Here is a 17,476-nt window from a genome sequence, read left to right on the forward strand (position 1 = left end):
GTGAGAACTCACTCACTATCATGAGAACAGCAAGGGCAAAGTCTGCTGCCATAATTCAATCTCCTCCCACCAGGCCCCTCCTCCAACATTGAGGATTATAATTCCACAGGAGATTTGGATGGGGACACGGAACCAAACCATATCAACTCCTGAATCTAAAATAAAAGTTGAAATTATAAAAAAGAAAAAATAACAAAAAATTTAAAAAAGAAAAGTGAGCTGCAAAGCTTACCTAACCAAGAAAGGCACAATCCACAATGCATACTTGAGGTTTGATTATAGAGAATAGTATTAAGAAAAGGACAATTCTACAGATGGAAGAACAATAAATAGGAAAGTTAAAAGGAGTTCCTCTCAGAGAACAGAATCAACACCTTAAAAGGAACTTCTACCACTTCTGGTATATTAGAGTGGGAAGAGTGTGGCTTCACAATGCCTGCCCAGTTGGATTTCAGAGTACTAAGGCCTAGTGGCTGCCATGTGTCACCATTATGTTCCTTTGAACATGGTAGTTTTGATTTAGCTCTCCTGTACCTGCATTGCCATTGGATGCTGGGTAACAGGAAGAAATGGCTCATTTGTTTGTTTCATAATTTGTTTAACAAAAGGAGCCATAGGAAAATGTGATGGAGAGAATTTCATGTCATCTAGAGATCCTGGATTTTGAGCTGGTGGGGACCATAAGGGTTTTTTTCCTTAGGGGATTGTGTTCTGCTTATGAGACAAAAGGAGCAGATGGATATTTGAGAACAAGAAGGCTATTCTGTGGCTGAAGCTTGAGGAGCTCACCCAAATCTCTGTCTTCCTCTTATTTCTAAGCACACCAGTAAACTACATTTCTTAACTTTGTGAGGTTGACAGGGCTATGTGACCAAGTTCTAGCCAAGTCAATAAGAACTGAGAGGATGCATGCCATTTCTTGTTCCAAGTGGATAAGTGCAGGGGCACCTTCTCTATATTCAGTCTATTTACCTGTTCTTGTGCTTGGATTTATAAGGCACAGCACTCAGAGATGGTGAGACCATATGAAGAAAGGACTGTGTCTCTTCGTGACTATGTGGAACAAAGACTTTACAAACCCATATTGGACTTTTATATGAGTGGAAAGTAACTTTTACTTGATGGAGCCCCAACAATATAGGGGGTGTTGTTATAGCAGCTAACCTATGCTGACTAATAATAGCATGATTACAACACTTTTTTTTCTGCTTGGTTAATTGGTTTGGTGCTAGGAGGCACTTATATTTGGATATGATGGTAGCTTTTACCTACTAATTAAACAAGAAAACCCTTAGGGCAATACAACTTTTAGGGTAAATATTTTTCATATAGGCTTTGTAATTTTAAATAATGCAATCAAGTAAAAATGCCGTGATCAAAAATATCACAATTTCTTGAGTTATACCAATGGCATGTAATTTTTTTATTATTTCATTTTGCATCCTAAGAAAAAGAATCTCTTTTATACTACTGCAGAACAACTTGCTTTGTCTCCCAGTTACATACAAAAGTAACCTATTTTTCCATCAATATAAAAATATATGCACATATATATGAATACACTGTTGATAATTCTATCTTGTTTAATTTGACTTGAAACATGTTGATACTACAGGGAGATGGGTGAGGGTGGGTTTTATAGTTCTCACTTCCGTGGTTACCACCTATGTGAAAGAAACATTCTCCAAACTGGATCAGCTTTTGTGCATTACTCTGTGAGGACTCCAGATCTTGTGTGTGTGGTTGTATATGTGTGTATGTGTGTTTGAATGAGGGGTGGGATAGGGAGTGAAGTACATCCCTCCAGGGCACTGTAAATGCCGCTGACAAGCACCTTAAATCCCCTTTATTCTGTTTCAGGTCCAGAGTTGGCACTCAGAGACTAGAAATCACTAACTGAGATAAAGAACGGAGTCTGTGCATCTTTGGAGGTGTTTGGAAATCTAGAATGTAGATATCAGAGAGAAATGAGTGAGAAGGAGCAGGTTAGCATACGTAGGAACAACATTACTTGAAATAAACAGGAATTGGCTCGTAAGTTAGCAGTCTAAAAGCCAGATTTGGAAAGAAGGCAATCAGGATTAGTGAGTCAGAGTCAGCTTAGACAAGTGCTAACTAAACTCTGGCATGACTCACTGAGTTGCAAGAGGAGAGCCCTGCTCCAGCCCTGGATGCCCAAAGCAACAGCCTCTAGGTGGCATTACACAACCTCCCATAGGCAACCCAGGAATGCTTGGAGGGGCAGCCCTTCACCCTCCTAGTGCGAGTATCAGATGCCTTCTGGACAAAGCCCTTCTTCACCAACTCATTTCTGTGTACAGCTCCTGCTTCGTGAGGGAAAGGAATGAAGTTGTAGAGTCAATGACACACAGTCAAGAGTGGAATTGAAAGTGAATTTAATGGGGGTATAAGGGAGCTGAAACATTTGCTTTCATATTAAGTCTCTCTTCAGATGAATTCTGACCAGCTGAAAACTAGCTCTGGTACTAAGACCTTCAGCTTCATTCAGAGATTCAGAGTGTGTAGGAAAGAAAGCTTCATAGCACATTCTTTTTTGGGGGAGACAGAATGCTAATTGCAAGGCAAATGGGACTCATACGCAGAATGGGATAGGGGATTCAGCATCTGGTGGCTGGCTCCTCAAGGGCATGGCTGTGGACCACATTACTTCTGCTTGGTCTTCTGCTGGGCTGGTGCTGGAGTGACTATTGAAGGGCAGGGCTCAGGCACCTTGGGGTGGCATGGCTCTGGAACCTTGGGCTGGCAGGGCTCAGGCACTTTGGGGTGGCAGGGCTCAGGCACCTTGGGGTGGCAGGGCTCCTTGGTTTTGGGGATGCATGGTTCCTGGGGCGGAGGCTGGCAAGGCTGTTTCACCTGCTGCTGCTGAAGCTGAGGGGGTGGGGTGCAGGGCTGCTTCTGCTGCTGGGAACTCATGCTGCAACAGTGGCTGGTCCTAGAGACAGAACAGATGATTTAAACAGAGAATAATAGGGAAGAAGCCATGGTGAATACCACTTCTGGTCTCTTAAAAAGCAAATGTTCTTTCCCCTTCTTGACCACAAAGAATACTTGATTAATTTCTGAGCCTTTGAAGAAGAGGAACTTAAAGATGATTTGCTCTTGCCCCACTGGAGCAGGGCCTCTCCTGGTGCTCTCTTTCTTCCTACACAGTACAATAACAGGCTTCTAGCAGGAATATGAGACTCATAATACTGGACCATTGGAAATGTGAGGTTATTTGGAAAAAAAAAGCCTAATAAATTAAATCTACCCACTCATTTCTGATAAATAGCATGGCTTATCATCTATTGTATAACTCTGACCTCTCTAGAACCCCAAACAATCCCACCTGTGGCCTGGCCCAAGCTCTCCTCTGTCTTAAATGTTTTCCTTGTTCCAACTCATTCAAGCACTAACCAAACACCACAGATCGCTTCATATGGGACTTTTAGTGGCTTCTCTAGAGAAAACCTTCCAGAAATCTCTGTATTCCCAAACTGTTACAGAACTTGCCCTAATCACCTGGCACTGATAAGTTACTATTATGCAATGCATTTTAGCTCTTATTTCCTGATTAAATTGTAGTATCATAGAGTACATTTTCTGCTGCTTAAATTATTTCTTTGCAAACAAATTGCCAAATATAGTAAGCTCTCACAAAAGTATCTGTTGAAAGAATAAAATTCTCTGTATTAAAATTATAAATAAGAAGGAATTATAATGTCAGGGTAAGTGCTGTGGACCTGGGTTCTAGTCGTTATCCTATTACAAACTTACTATGGATCCTTGAATATACCAACCCCCTTCTTGCTGACACAGAAAGAGTGAATGAAGAAGAACTGATAATGTCTAAAGTCTCTTCAAGCCCACAGCATGATTACTTTTAAAATGAAGGTATTCCTAGAGGTTATAATTCAATTGAACAGTCTGCATGGCTATGATCAAATTCAATAATGAGGAAAAAAGATACCAAGAATGCCAAAGAGACTCTAATAAAAATTAAATACCTAGAATGGATGCTAAAGGGTTCCAAGTAAAGAGACTCACCTGGTGTGAAGAGAGGAATACTCCGTATGGTCCCTTAGAACTGGTGTAGTGTTCCCAGCCAACTGGCTTTTTATGCATGGAACAAGCCCTGCCTCAAGGAAACAGGATCTATCTGGGCTGCTGTGCCTACATTCCTTACCTGTCAGATGTGATTCACCCCTCTTCCTTCATCCACCTGTTGACTCAACTTTTGTGATGAAACTTGTGGCACTTGCTGTCTGACAAGGATGTCACCTGGGCTTTATCCCCCTGAGCACCCTTTGCTCCCAGGTGTAGTGTTTATAGGAAGGGTGGTGTGGGCTGAAAGAGAGAGAAGGAAGACATTCTGGGGCTGCTGGAACCAGAAACAGTCCTATCTTCTGGAAGAGTCTAATCTTCAGCACAGGTGACACTTGCAGAGCTGTTTAATATATGAAGTGGATGTAGAGATAAACAATAGGTATTTCTGGTTATTCTGGAAGGCCAAGGGCATGGTGGCTAGGTAAAAAATAGTAATATTCTGTTAATCCATCACTCAGTATACTCCTGCCTGGCAGGGGAAAGGAAAAACTAAAATGATTATTTTGGTTCTAAAAAGCCTTTTCTCCAAGGAGGAACTCAGGGTAAACAGCATAGGGGCAGGCTGACCTCAGTCTATGAAGGAGAGTTCTGAGCAGTGAAACTCTGGGAAGAACGGTCACATTTGGAAGCTCTGGAGCAACCTGGCCCTTTTAGTCCATCCATTTATTCTGTACATTGTGACAGCAGGCCCTGAAGACCCTGGCTATCATGGGGAATCCCTTCTCTGCAGCCAACATGGGAAGGAACAAAGGAGCTGGGATTCCCTGAGCCCTTATATCAAAGTTCACTCTCCTCAAGATAAGATGAAACTTAGGTCACTAATCCAAGCCTACCTGCAGTACACAACCTGTTGCAAATGTGGTTTTTGGAAAATCCAAACTATCCTTCAAATCCAGGTGTTGGATGGTCCCTCCCTCATTATTTTCACTCATCTAAATGTTTATAGAGCACCTGCTGGCTGCACAGCTGTGTCACCTCTCATGAACTTGAGCCCAGGACCAGCCAGCTACCACCAGAGGTTCCTCTGCTTAGCCATTGTTCTACCTTCCATCTTCACATGATGCCTGGTGTGTAGTAGCTGCTCAGAGAATTGACAATTATAGAATAAATGAATGAATGGAAGGATGGAGAGATGGATGGATGATGTTATTTGTGAAGAGACACCAGAGGCTGTTTTGAGAACTATCAGGAAATTTTTTTACAGGGGAAACCCTTTGTTGCGGCAGGCCTCATGGTATAAGCTGAGAAAAGCTGTAAGAGCTTAGCAAGAGACAGATATTTCTGTCATTTTATCCACTATGATTTGGCTGTGTCCCCACCCAACTCTCATTTTGAATTCCCACGTGTTGTGGGAGGGACCTGGTGGGAAGTAATTGAATCATGGTGGGAGGTCTTTCCAGTGCTGTTCTCGTGGTGGTGAATACGTCTCAAGCTATCTGATGGTTTTGGAAAAGGAGCAGTTCTCCTGTACAAGCTCTCTCTTTGCCTACTGCCATCCATATAACATGTGATGTGCTTCTCCTTGCCTTCTGCCATGATTGTGAGGCCTCTCCAGCCATGTGGAACTGTAAGTCCATTAAACCTCTTCTGTTGTAAATTGCCCAGTCCCTGTTATGTCTTTGTCAGCAGCATGAAAATGGATGAATACATCCACTTATCTATTTCTCTCTCTCCTTGTTTAAGTAGTCACCTCACTTTGGTCTGTGGCCACTGTCATCACCATGCCTCTTGCATCAGTTGAGCTCTTTTCTAGACTTGGACACAAGCCTCTCCTCAAACCTGCTCCCTGTAGACCCTATGAAGGAAATTATAAGCACACTTTGTTTGCAATATGGTGGGATTATCAAGCCCAAGGCAACCTGCTTCCTGCTTCTCGGTCCTCCATGCTGCCAGGCCCGGGACCTGGCTGACCTGAACCTCAGCTCTGAGGCTGGGCCCCTGCCTCCCATGTCTTTCCTAGACCCACATGTCTTGGGGGAACTTTCATTCAATATGCTGTTTAGGTGTTGTCCTGATGCACTCACTTGACATATCTCCTCTCCCTCAGTCAGCACTGTTCTCATTCTAGCTTCTAGACTTTCTCATTTTACTCTTCTGCTGTTTTTTCTAAATTACATTGAATAGCTAGGTGTAAAAATCCCCCCGCTGCTTTTTTTTTTCACTATACAAGAAAGCTCAATTTCCTCATCAGCAGTGCTGGATCAGCCATGGATTTACTGGGAAGCCATATGGCTGCTGATTGCAACTAACATCTCCCCATATGTCTCTGACTTTTATGTCTGTCCTTCTCAGGATGAAAGAATGCTGCTAATTGTTTTTATTAACATCAAAGCCTGACCTTTCTGATTAACTGTACTTGACACCTCGTGGATATCCGTACAAATTCTCTCTGCCCTGCCTTTTATCCATACACAGTCATGTGGCTCTTTTCACATAGGCTTGGATGGGCTTTGTGTGGAAGATACCTGATAAAGTTGCTCTGCAGACCATACTACATACCTCTTTCTTCTTGATCTGGGGCTCCTATGATACTGCAGTGCAGAGCACTCATGGAATGCTTTTGTGTGTACAACTGGGAAATGTGGGGGAGTCAATACCTATGGGCCCAGATTTGACAAATGATGATAGTGAGGGAAATAAGACAATGGATAAATATTTCCTGCCTTCATCTCCAGGACAGAGAGTTCTGAGACTACTTCTTAAAGATCATCAGAAAGTCCCATCCATGGACCTTTTTTATGGTTGCTTAGTATTCTATGATGTATGTATATGTACCACATTTTCTTTATTCAGTTCACTGTTGCTGGGCATCTTCACTGATTTCATGTCTTTGCTAAAATATGTTCTTTGTACAATATAGATGAAGCTGAAGGCCATTATCCTAAGTGAACTAATGCCAGAATTAACCAAATACTGCATATTCTTACTTATAAGTGGGAGCGAAGCATTGAATACACATGGACACAAAAGTGGGAACAATAGACACTCAGGAGTGCTTGGGGGGAAGGTGGAAGATGGGAATGAGTTGGAAGGCTACCTGTCAGGTACTGTGCTCACAACTTGGGTGATGGAATCATTTGTACACCAACCCTGAGCAAGACGTTATTTACTCATGTATGAGCCTGCATGTGTACCTCTGGAACAAACAAGAAGAGGAAGGAGAAGGAGAAGGAGAGGGAGAGGGAGAGGAGGAGGGAGAGGGAGAGGGAGGGGGAGGGGGAGGGAGGAAGGAGACTACTATATGACCCAATAAAAAAAGAGGTAAGACACAAGTTTCAGCATTCAGTTTTGAATGGCTTTGTCGTAATTATAATAAAATATTTCAGGAAGAAAGTACATAGTTGGGAGGAACTAACCATTATTGAGCTATCAGTACAGCACCTGTATTAGGTACTTTATGTTTGAGAAGTGACTGTAAAATAATGGTTACAAATGTGAACTCTGCAGCCAGACTTACTGAGTTCTGGTCCCAGCTGAAATATTGGTGACTCTGGGCAAGTTATTACCCTAACCTGTGTTTCAGTTTCTTTGTACATAAAATGAAGATAGTAGTAGGTATCTCACAGTGTTGCTGGGAGGACTAAATAGGTTAATAACAGTAGAGTGTTTACAACAGTAACTGGTACAGGGATTGTTCAACAATCATTAACTGACATCATATATGCTAATTAAGTTACAAAGTCACTTTCTCTCCCTTTTCCCATTATTCAAGGACCTATAAGGCAATGTCTTTGCAATTATAAATGACTGAGTGCTAAAATGAAAACAATTCTATTGTTACAGTCCTAAAATAAGTCAATAAATTTACTGAGTTGCTATTAAAAAACGTCCCATGGACTTGACTGTCAGCTGTTCTGGGTGATGTGCAAAATTGTAATGCCTTCTTGAATGGACATTCCTTCCTTCTTGTATTTCCCTTTGTCCATTATTCCTCTTCCTTGGGATTGCATTCCCAAATAAACTTCCTGCCTATGAGGCATTAGTGTCAGGCACAACTTACTGTAGGAATCAGGTTAAGACAATCGTGAAAGAGGCACATAATTCAGGAAGTGGATATGTAAACACAATCATCATAAGGATGGAAATCAATGCCCAGAGCACAGAAAGTTGGACAGATCACTGTAAGAAAGTTGAACTTGATTTAAGTTCCTTCTTTGGAGACTCTGGAAAAGTTGATGTTGCTGGGGCTTGTCCTTTCCTCGCTTACCCTGGAATGCTGCATGACGATAAATTTAGGAAAGAATCCTTCTCTTAATTTAGCCTCATCCCAGGGAGATCAGAGACTGAAGCTTCGTGAAGAGGTCTTCTTCACCATTTCAGGCTTTGAAGAACATTTGATGGAGAGTCATGAGAGGGAGGATCCATTTGTCTTTGTCATGTTTTCCCCCTGCCAGCTTCTGAGACTGCTTTGGGAAATGTGTTGCTGCTGGCCAGATGAAGGAGGCTTCAAAGTAGACTCGGGCAGACACTGTCTAGGTGGTTACTGGAGAGGCAGACACTGAGGAGAGACAATGTAGTGGTGGACAGTGGTGAGGTGGGCTTTGTGGAAACGTGAAAAGTGCTGGACACTTGAAGACTATGTCTCTCGACCCCAGGAAGAATATGTAACAGGATATGCAGGTAAGATTACAGGAGCTGGCTGGCAAGGCTACTGCTAGAAGAACATTATTCTTGTTACTTAGCAATATCTGAAAGAAAGGGAGGCAAAGGTTGCAGCGAGCCAAGATTGAGCGCTTGCACTCCAGACTGGGTGATAGAGAGAGACTCCATCTCAAAAAATAAAAAAAAGAAAAAAAAATTATTATATAATTCATAATGTAAAAAACAGATAGCTATTAAATAAACACTAACATTAAACAGCCAGAAATAACCACTGTTTATATTTTGCTATAGTAAGTATTGGGATTTTTTTAATCTTCCACCAACCCACATGCATACACACACACATACATATATATATAAACAAAGACACACAACACTGTAAATGGAATGAATGCCAAAAAAGCCCACATAAAAATGCTTTAAATCACAATTTTTATGTGAGAGATATATTTTCCACAATAAATACGTATTTTTAAAAAGCAGCCTCAAACAATGGGAACAAGTAAGTGCATGACTTTACATTTGTAATAGCTCTGTATCATAGAGTCCACTTCCCCACCCAGAATCAGCCTACTTAATTGTGATTGGTCCTGAAATTATCTCTAGAGTTTCTATCATAGAATCAGCAGTAATTTGAAACCACCTCATCATGCGCATACCTAACAGGCCCAAGTGACATCATTCTCTCTTGCCAGTTTGACAACTACTCATCATCTTGTAATGATTCTTTGGACAATTTTTGTCTTATCATTTCCAAATATCTCTGAGGTCTTGTAAAATCTATTTGGAGTACCTGTGTATCATGCAGGTGTAACCTGTCACTGGCTTCACACTTTGATATTATGAACCATGCAACCTATCAAGAAATGGAGTTTGTTCCCTGGTGATTACTGTAGCCCTTCAGAAGTTTTGTCATCCTTTCTACTGTTAGAGACCATTCTACAATATCCCAGAGCCACTCAACACAGACCTGCAAACCTGTTGGTCACCCCTGAAATAAAAAAAACAAGGCTGCAGGAGAGAGTTGGGAGCTGGGAGTCTGAGGAATTATGCTCCAGGGTGATGCAGAAACATAATTTCAGGGTTACCTTAATTAATTTTTTGGGTATCAATTTCTTTTTTTATTTGTTTTTATTTTTATTTTATTATTATTATACTTTAAGTTTTAGGGTACATGTGCACAATGTGCAGGTTAATGACATATGTATACATGTGCCATGCTGGTGTGCTGCACCCATTAACTCGTCATTTAGCATTAGGTATATCTCCTAAAGCTATCCCTCCCCTCTCCCCCCAACCCCACAACAGTCCCCAGAGTGTGATGTTCCCCTTCCTGTGTCCATGTGTTCTCATTGTTCAATTCCCACCTATGAGTGAGAATATGCGGTGTTTGGTTTTTTGTTCTTGCGATAGTTTACTGAGAATGATGATTTCCAATTTCATCCATGTCCCTACAAAGGACATTTAAGAAATGGAGCAATTCTACTAGGTGCTCTTTAAGTCTCCTTTCACTCCTGAGGTTTTATACCTTAATTACATACTCTTTCCTAACTTGGTGGCCAGTTATTCACCTCACCTAAATTGTGTAATCCTAATCCCTGTTTAAAACCCACATCTTGTTTGGAATTACCGGATAAATCTGTTTCTGTGGGTTATTCTGAGGGAGAGAAAGAAAAAGGGATGGGGGAGAGAAAGAGAGAGAGACTGTATAGTGAGTACTTGTGTGAAAAAGATGTGAATGTCCTAACTTCTAGACAAGACTGCAAAATTATGCAAGGGAGGCACTGTGTATCCTCCACTCCCTCTTGCTCCTCCAACTTCAGGCCTCCCTGTACATGGCAAATACCCAGCAAAAGGTAACATTGCCTGAGCCAATGAGAGTAGAGCTGTGTGAGTGATTATGTAAGTGTGTGACTATTTAAAATGAATCTGCCTTTTAGTGAGTGTGTGTGTATGTCTATATGTGTTGGGGTATCTGGAAGGTAAAACAAATAAAGCAAAACAGAATATCAAGTTCAAATATGTAGGAGTAAAGTTTTCTAGGAACAGACAGGAAGTTAGTGGGGAGGATACTAAGAATTAGAGGTGGCCTGGAGCAGGCACCATGGAACTCAGGCATGACTCAGTTCAGTGCAAAAGGAGAGCCTGTGGCTGCCCAAAGTGGCAATCTCTATGCACCATCACAGAATACCCATTGTCATTCCAGGAACACCCCCAAGTGTACCCCCGTACACACATAGAAACATATAGTATTGGGTTTAGATAGATGAATTCTACACCAACTCCTTTTTGTCTATAGGTCCTGACTCACAATGGAGAAACAAGGAAGGAGGAAGATTCAGCCAATGACACACACAGCCGAGACTGGAATTAAAAGCGATTTAATGAGGGCAGAGCAGGAAACATGCAATTTTTTCATTTGAATGTTCAGATGAACCCTGAGCAGCTGAAGACCAGAAAAGCCATGAAGACTTTCTGCTTAACTCAGGGGCTTACAGAATTCTTCAGAGTGTGTGCAAGCAAAAGGAGCTTCATAGTACATATTTTTAGAATACAAATAAGAGAAAGACTATGACTTGGGGTGACAATGTATTGGTTACAAGGTCTACAGACAATTAAGATACAGAAGCAGATGGGAAGAGGGTGTCCAGCATCTGGTGGTCAGCTTCTCAAGGGCTTGTCTGTGCACCATGTTACTTCTGCTTGGACTTCTGCTGAGCTGGGCCGGAAGTGACTGTTGAAGGATGTGGCTCTGGTACCTTGGTGTAGATTGCTCACCTTGGTGTACATTGGTACCTTGGTGCAGCCTGGCTCAGGGACCTTGGTGCAGCCTAACTCTGGAATCTTGGTGTTTCCAGGTTCCAGGTTCCAGGTTTTGGGTAGCATGGCTCCTTGGTTATGGGAACAAATGGTTCCTGAGGGGGAGGCTGGCTGTGTTGTTTCACCTGCTGCTGTTGAAGCTGAGGGGGTGAGGTAAAGGGCTGCTTCTGCTTGTGGGAACTCATGCTTGAAAGGATGCTGGACCTAGAGACAAAAAAGCAGATTCAGTGCTTTGATTAAATAGGAATGAAGCCAAATGCAATGCCAAACATCTTATTGCATGTCCCCAGAGGAATGAGAACCTTGAACTCCTGGGCTCTTCTCTTTCTTCCTGTTTTCTTAATGTAATATCAAAGGAAACTTTGATAATCCCCAAGCAGTTTCAAAGGGAGAGAGTTAAAGTTGATTTGTTCTGCTCCATATAAGTCATGTCCTCTTAGCTTCCATTTTTCTTGGTGTATCTAAGAGCATACACTAGTAAGGGAGCCTAACAAGACTCCAAGGACTGATGGGAGGCCCCAGATTTGCAATAATTTGGAAAGGTCAATAGTCTAAAGTCTACTCACTCATGCCTACCTTATACAGTGCCATAGTTCTCATAGGAAAACTCCATCTAAACCTCCTCCTTAGGCCCATATGATCCAGCTGTGACCCTGTTTTCACATGTTGCCCACTGCACATGTTTTCTGGAAGGCTCTCCATGCCAACACTACTTGTCCACACCTGCCTACCCCTCCTGGCTGTCCTCCCTGATGGTGTCATTGTAAGATTCTCCCACGGGCCTGAAAACTTAAGGAGATGAATAATTCCTCCCTTCTCAGGCTCAGTCCCAAGGTGCAAGGCCATCTGCATCAGCAGCATGTGTCAGCAAGATAGCAGAAGCAGGAAGAGAGCTGGCTGGAGGACACCTACCCTGGCTGGAAGACACGTACCCCTGAAGATCCTGAAAGAGGCCATCCAGGTACAACATAGCAGTTGCGTCAGACTAGGACACTTCCTGTTTACAGGAGACTATAAAACCTTTGCCCCGTCCTCACTTGGGGCTGACGCCATTTTAGGCCTCAGCTTGCCTGTACCCAGGCACTCATTAAAACAGCACGTGTTGTCTGTTGGCACGTTCTTGGGGTTTGAACTGATACAAGAACCTTACACTCATCTTCCTTATTTAGCCACAGCATGGTACATGATTTGTCCTCTCTACTGATCACTCCCCATGCTGTATGTTTGCAAAGTTTATGCATGTGTTATGTTCTCTGATAGATCATAAGTTTGTGTAGCAAGGAAGAATTTAACTTTTTTTTTCTTTTTAAAAAATGGGGTCTCGCTATTTCGCCTAGGCCAGCCTCAAACTCCTGGGCTCAAGTGATCCTCCAGCCTCAGCCTCCAATGTTGCTGGGACTACAGAATGTGCCACTGCACCTAGATTTAAGTTTTGAACATCCAAATTGTCTAATGAAGTGCCTTTGATGCTGACAATTCTCAAAATCATACAAATGATTAAAATATCACTAAAAGTGTCCTGGGCATGGAGTCTAGTTCATTCCTCCTGCTCAAGGAGTAGCACTCTAAAATAAGTCACTTCCCTTTTCTGAGTCTCAGTCCCACAGCTGTAATCTGAGTGGGAAGTCAAAAAGAACTGCTTTAGTACTGTTGTACCTGAGTGAGTTAGAAAAACTCCACACTTTGAGATGAATTAAGAGTCCTTTATTAGCCGGTGACCGAGAGATGGCTAACGCTCAAAATTCTCTTGGCCCCGAGGAAGGGGCTTGATTAAATTTTATATCTTGGTTTAGAAAGGGGAGGGGGATCTAGTTAAAACAATTTTACAGAAGTTAAGTAGTCAAAAAGTTAAAAGGATAAATGGTTACAGGAAAGTAAACAGTTCCAGGTGCAGGGGCTTTAAGACTATTACAAGGTGATAGACGTGGGGCTTTGGGCATTATCAATCAGATGAATTCTTGGGGACTGCAGATATAGCTTGCCACAGTATCTTATCAGTTAATTGCATTCTTGGATGTGCTGGGAGTCAGCTTGCACAAGTTAAGTCCTTGAGGAAGGGGCTACCAGTGAAAGAGCCAAGATGGAGTTTGTCTGGTTCTCTTAGCTAAGGGAGAGTCTATTCAGGTGGAAATAAGGCTAGGTGAAAAAGAAAAAACAAGGTTGGGCATTACAGTACCCTTAAGTACAAACTGCAAATCCATTTCAAATAACTATAGCCTTAGCATTGCAAGGAGACCCCAATCAAAATAAGATACAATTAGGTGAATATTAAACAGTTTCAGGTTGGAACTCTTACTTCAGAAGATTGAGCTCCCTGGCCTCTCAGGTCTGGTTAGGAGTCTCTGGCCAACTGGGCTTTTATATGCAAAATGAGCCCTGCTATAAGGAAGTGGATTTGGGGAGGGCTGTTTTACCTTCATTCCAGCTGTGAAACCAGACAGGTCTCAGTTAATTTAGAAAGTTTGTTTTGCCAAGGTTGAGGACGCATGCCCATGACACAGCCTCAGGAAGTCCTGACGACATGTGCCCAAGGTGGTCAGAGCACAGCTTGGTTTTATACATGAGACATCAATCAACACATGTAAGATGAATATTGGTTCGGTCCAGAAAGGTGGGACAGCAGGAAGCAGAGAGGGGGCTTCCAGATCATAGGTAGATAAGAGACACATAGTTGCATTCTTTTGAGTTTCTGATTAGTCTCTCCAAAGGTGGCAATCAGATATGCATTTATCTTGGTGAGCAGAGGTGTGACTTTAAGTAGAATGGGAGGCAGTTTTGCCCTGAGCAGTCCCCAGCTTGACTTTTCCCTTTAGCTTAGTGATTTGGGGGCCCCAAGATTTATTTTCTTATCATTCTTCCCCCCCTTTTCTTTTAAAAAAATCTTTTGGAGAGAGCATTTTAGAAGAAATTGAGTCTCTTTTCCCAGGTTTCATCTGATCTCTCATGGCTAGGATGGTTTATTCCTAGATGGGTAGGTCCTGAGTTATTAGGAAAGCTCATTTTAGCAGATTGTGAAGTCTCATGTTGTATGAAGAGAAAATAGGGGGAGGAAGGGAGAAAAACAAACAAAAGGAAAACCCTGGAAAATTGATGTAGGACACATTACTCTGAAGTCCATATATTAGTAGGCAGGTATGAAAGTGGCTTATGTATGTAAATAGGTTGCTATTATTTTCTTCCAAAATTTAAGCTGTCCAGCTTCAGTTCATAGGGCTTTAAGAAAGCACAGCTTAGTTTTTAGTGACTCTCAATTAGGAAAAATGGGGGGAAAAAGAAGGAAAAGAATTGAAAACATTATTTTGAAGACTTGTAGCCAAGAAAATTAGAATTTGGTCCAAACTGTAGAAAATAATAACAGTTGAAAAACATTAGGCAAGACTGGAATCTAACAACAGGTGTACTGTAGTTTTTGAAGCATAATAAGGATACTTAATTTTCCAAACAATAAGCCCTAATAAAAACAGCAAGAAGTCAATTAAATTTGTTTTTCAAAATTCTACAATCTATAAAATTTTAATCTTGACCATAAGATATAACTTCCAGAAGCCTTTTATCACCTTAATGACATTTATTAAGGAGTCGGTTAATGCCTTTTCCTTTTTATCCAGCTTGCCATTCTGTGTCTTTTAATTGGGATATTTAGCCCATTTACATTTAAGGTTAATATTGTTATGTGTGAATTTGATCCTGTCATCATGATGCTGGCTGGTTAATTTTGTGGACTTGTTAATGTAGTTGCTTCATAGTGTCATTGGTCTGTGTACTTCAGTGTTTTTGTAGTGGCTGGTAATGGTTTTTCATTTCCATGTTTAGTACTTCCTTCAGGAGCTCTTGCAAGGCAGTTCTGGTAGTGATGAAATCCCTCAGCATTTGCTTGTTTGAAAAGGATTTTATTTTCCTTTTGCTTATAAAGCTTAGTTTGGCTGGATATGAAATTCTGGGCTGAAAATTATTTTCTTTAAGACTATTGAATATTGGCTCCCAATCTCTTCTGGCTTTTAGGGTTTCTCCTGAGATGTCTGCTGTTAGTCTGATGAGCTTCCCTTTGTAGGAGACCTGGCCTTTCTCTCTGACTGCCCTTAACATTTTTTCCTTCATTTTGACCTTGGAGAATCTGAAGATTATCTGTCTTGGGGCAGATCTTCTTGTGGATTATCTTATTGGGGTTCTCTGGATTTCCTGAATTTGAATGTTGACCTGTCTTGCTAGGTTGGGGAGGTTCTCCTGGATGATATCTTAAAGTGCATTTTCCAACTTGGTTCCATTCTCCCAGTCTCTTTCAGGTACTCCAATCAATCATAGGTTCTGTCTTTTACATGTCCCATAGTTCTTGGAGGTTTTATTCATTCCTTTTCATTCTTTTTTCTCTAATCTTGTCTGCCCGCCTTATTTCAGCAAGGTAGTCTTCAAGCTCTGATATTCTCTCTTCTTCTTGGTCAATTCAGCTATTGATACTTGTGTTTGCATCATGAAATTCTGGTGCTGTGTTTTTAAGCTCTATCAGGTAATTTATTTTGCACTCTAAACTGGTTATTCTAGTTAACAGCTCCTGTAATCTTTTGTCATGGTTCTTAGCTTCTTTGCATTGGTTTAGCACATAATCCTTTAGCTCAGTGAAGCTTGTTAGTACACACTTTCTGAATCCTACTTCTGTCAGTTCATCCATTTCAGCTTTAGCCCCATTCTGTGCCCTTGATGGAGAGGTGTTGCGATCATTTGGAGGAGAAGAGACATTCTGGCTTTTGGAATTTTCAGCCTTTTTGCATTGCTTTTTCCTCATCTTTGTGGATTTATCTACCTTTGATGTTTGAGGCTGTTGACCATTGGATGGGGTTTTTGTGGGCTCTTTTTTGTTGATGTTGTTGCTTTCTGTTTGTTTGTTTTTCGTCTAACAGTCAGATTCCTATTCTGCAGGTCTGCTACAGTTTGCTGGGAGTCCACTCCAGACCCTGTTTGCCTGAGTATCACCAGTGGAGGCTGCAGAACAGCAAAGATGGCAGCCTGCTTCTTCCTCTGGAAGCTTCGTCCCAGAGGGGCACCGACTTGATGCCAGCTGGAACTCTCCTGTATGAGATGTCTGGCAACCCCTCTTGTGAAGTCTCACCCAGTCATGAGGCATGGGATCAAGGACCTGCTTAAGGAAGCAGTCTAATTGTCCCTTAGCAGAGCTGGTGCGCTGTGCTGGGAGAATCCTTCTCGTTCAGATGAGTTGGACTCTTCAGAGCTAGCAGGTAGGAAAGATTAAATCTGCTGAACCTGAGGCCATGGCTGCCACTTCCCGCAGGTTCTCTGTTCCAGGGAGATGAGAATTCTGTCTGTAAGCCCCTGGCTGGAGTTGCTGGAATTCCTGCAGTGAGACCCTGCCTGGTGAAGGGGGATGGATCCAGGTTCCACCTAAAGAAGCAGTCTGGCCATGATCTGCCATTGCTGCTGTGCTGTGCTGTGGGGAGTACTGCCCAGTCCAAACCTCCCAGTTTCCCTAGTACTGACAGGGGAAAACTGCCAACTAGAGCTACAGTAATGGCAGCCACCCCTCCTCCCAGGAACTCAGTCGTCTTAGGCAGACTCTAGGCTGCTGTGCTGGCCAGCGGGGATTTCAAGCCAGTGGGTCTTAGCTTGCAGGGTTCCTTGGGAGTGGGACCTGCTGAGTGAGGCTATTTGGCTCCCTGGTTTCAGCCCCCTTTCCATGGGAGTGGATGGTTCTCCTGCCTCACTGGAGTTCCAGGTGCCGCCGGTGTAGGTAAAAACTCCTGCAGCTCAGTGCCTGCCCAAACAGCCGCCAGTGGGAGCAGCTGCGGTGGGTCTGCCCAGTTTTGTGCTTGAGACCCAAGGCCCTGATGGTGTAGGCTCATGAGGGGATCTCCTGATTCTTGGACTACAGAAATCTGTGGGAAAAGCATGGTACCCCGGGTGGGTAACAGTCCCTCACCACTTCCCTTGGCTGGGG

The 17,476-nt window shown here is 42.4% G+C and overlaps 1 protein-coding gene and 1 pseudogene across 1 annotated transcript; both read right to left on the reverse strand.

The window, feature by feature from the left end:
* Positions 1-2,379: 2,379 nt before the first annotated feature.
* On the reverse strand, positions 2,380-4,133 carry SPRR1B (small proline rich protein 1B). The gene is made up of 2 exons (XM_054501367.1): positions 4,048-4,133; positions 2,380-2,953 (listed from the first exon to the last, which is right to left on the reverse strand). The coding sequence occupies exon 2, from the start codon at positions 2,932-2,934 to the stop codon at positions 2,665-2,667; it is 270 nt and encodes an 89-aa protein (XP_054357342.1). The 5' UTR covers positions 2,935-2,953; positions 4,048-4,133; the 3' UTR covers positions 2,380-2,664.
* Positions 4,134-11,402: 7,269 nt separating this feature from the next.
* Positions 11,403-11,714, reverse strand: LOC129043956 (cornifin-like; annotated as a pseudogene).
* Positions 11,715-17,476: the final 5,762 nt, after the last annotated feature.

Source organism: Pongo pygmaeus, chromosome 1 (assembly GCF_028885625.2).
Source record: "Pongo pygmaeus isolate AG05252 chromosome 1, NHGRI_mPonPyg2-v2.0_pri, whole genome shotgun sequence".
NCBI classification, from domain to species: domain Eukaryota; kingdom Metazoa; phylum Chordata; class Mammalia; order Primates; family Hominidae; genus Pongo; species Pongo pygmaeus.

What these genes read in the sequence shown, in the direction of transcription:
- SPRR1B (XM_054501367.1), bottom strand. Translation starts at nt 2,934, where the DNA reads ATGAGTTCCCAGCAGCAGAAGCAGCCCTGCACCCCACCCCCTCAGCTT.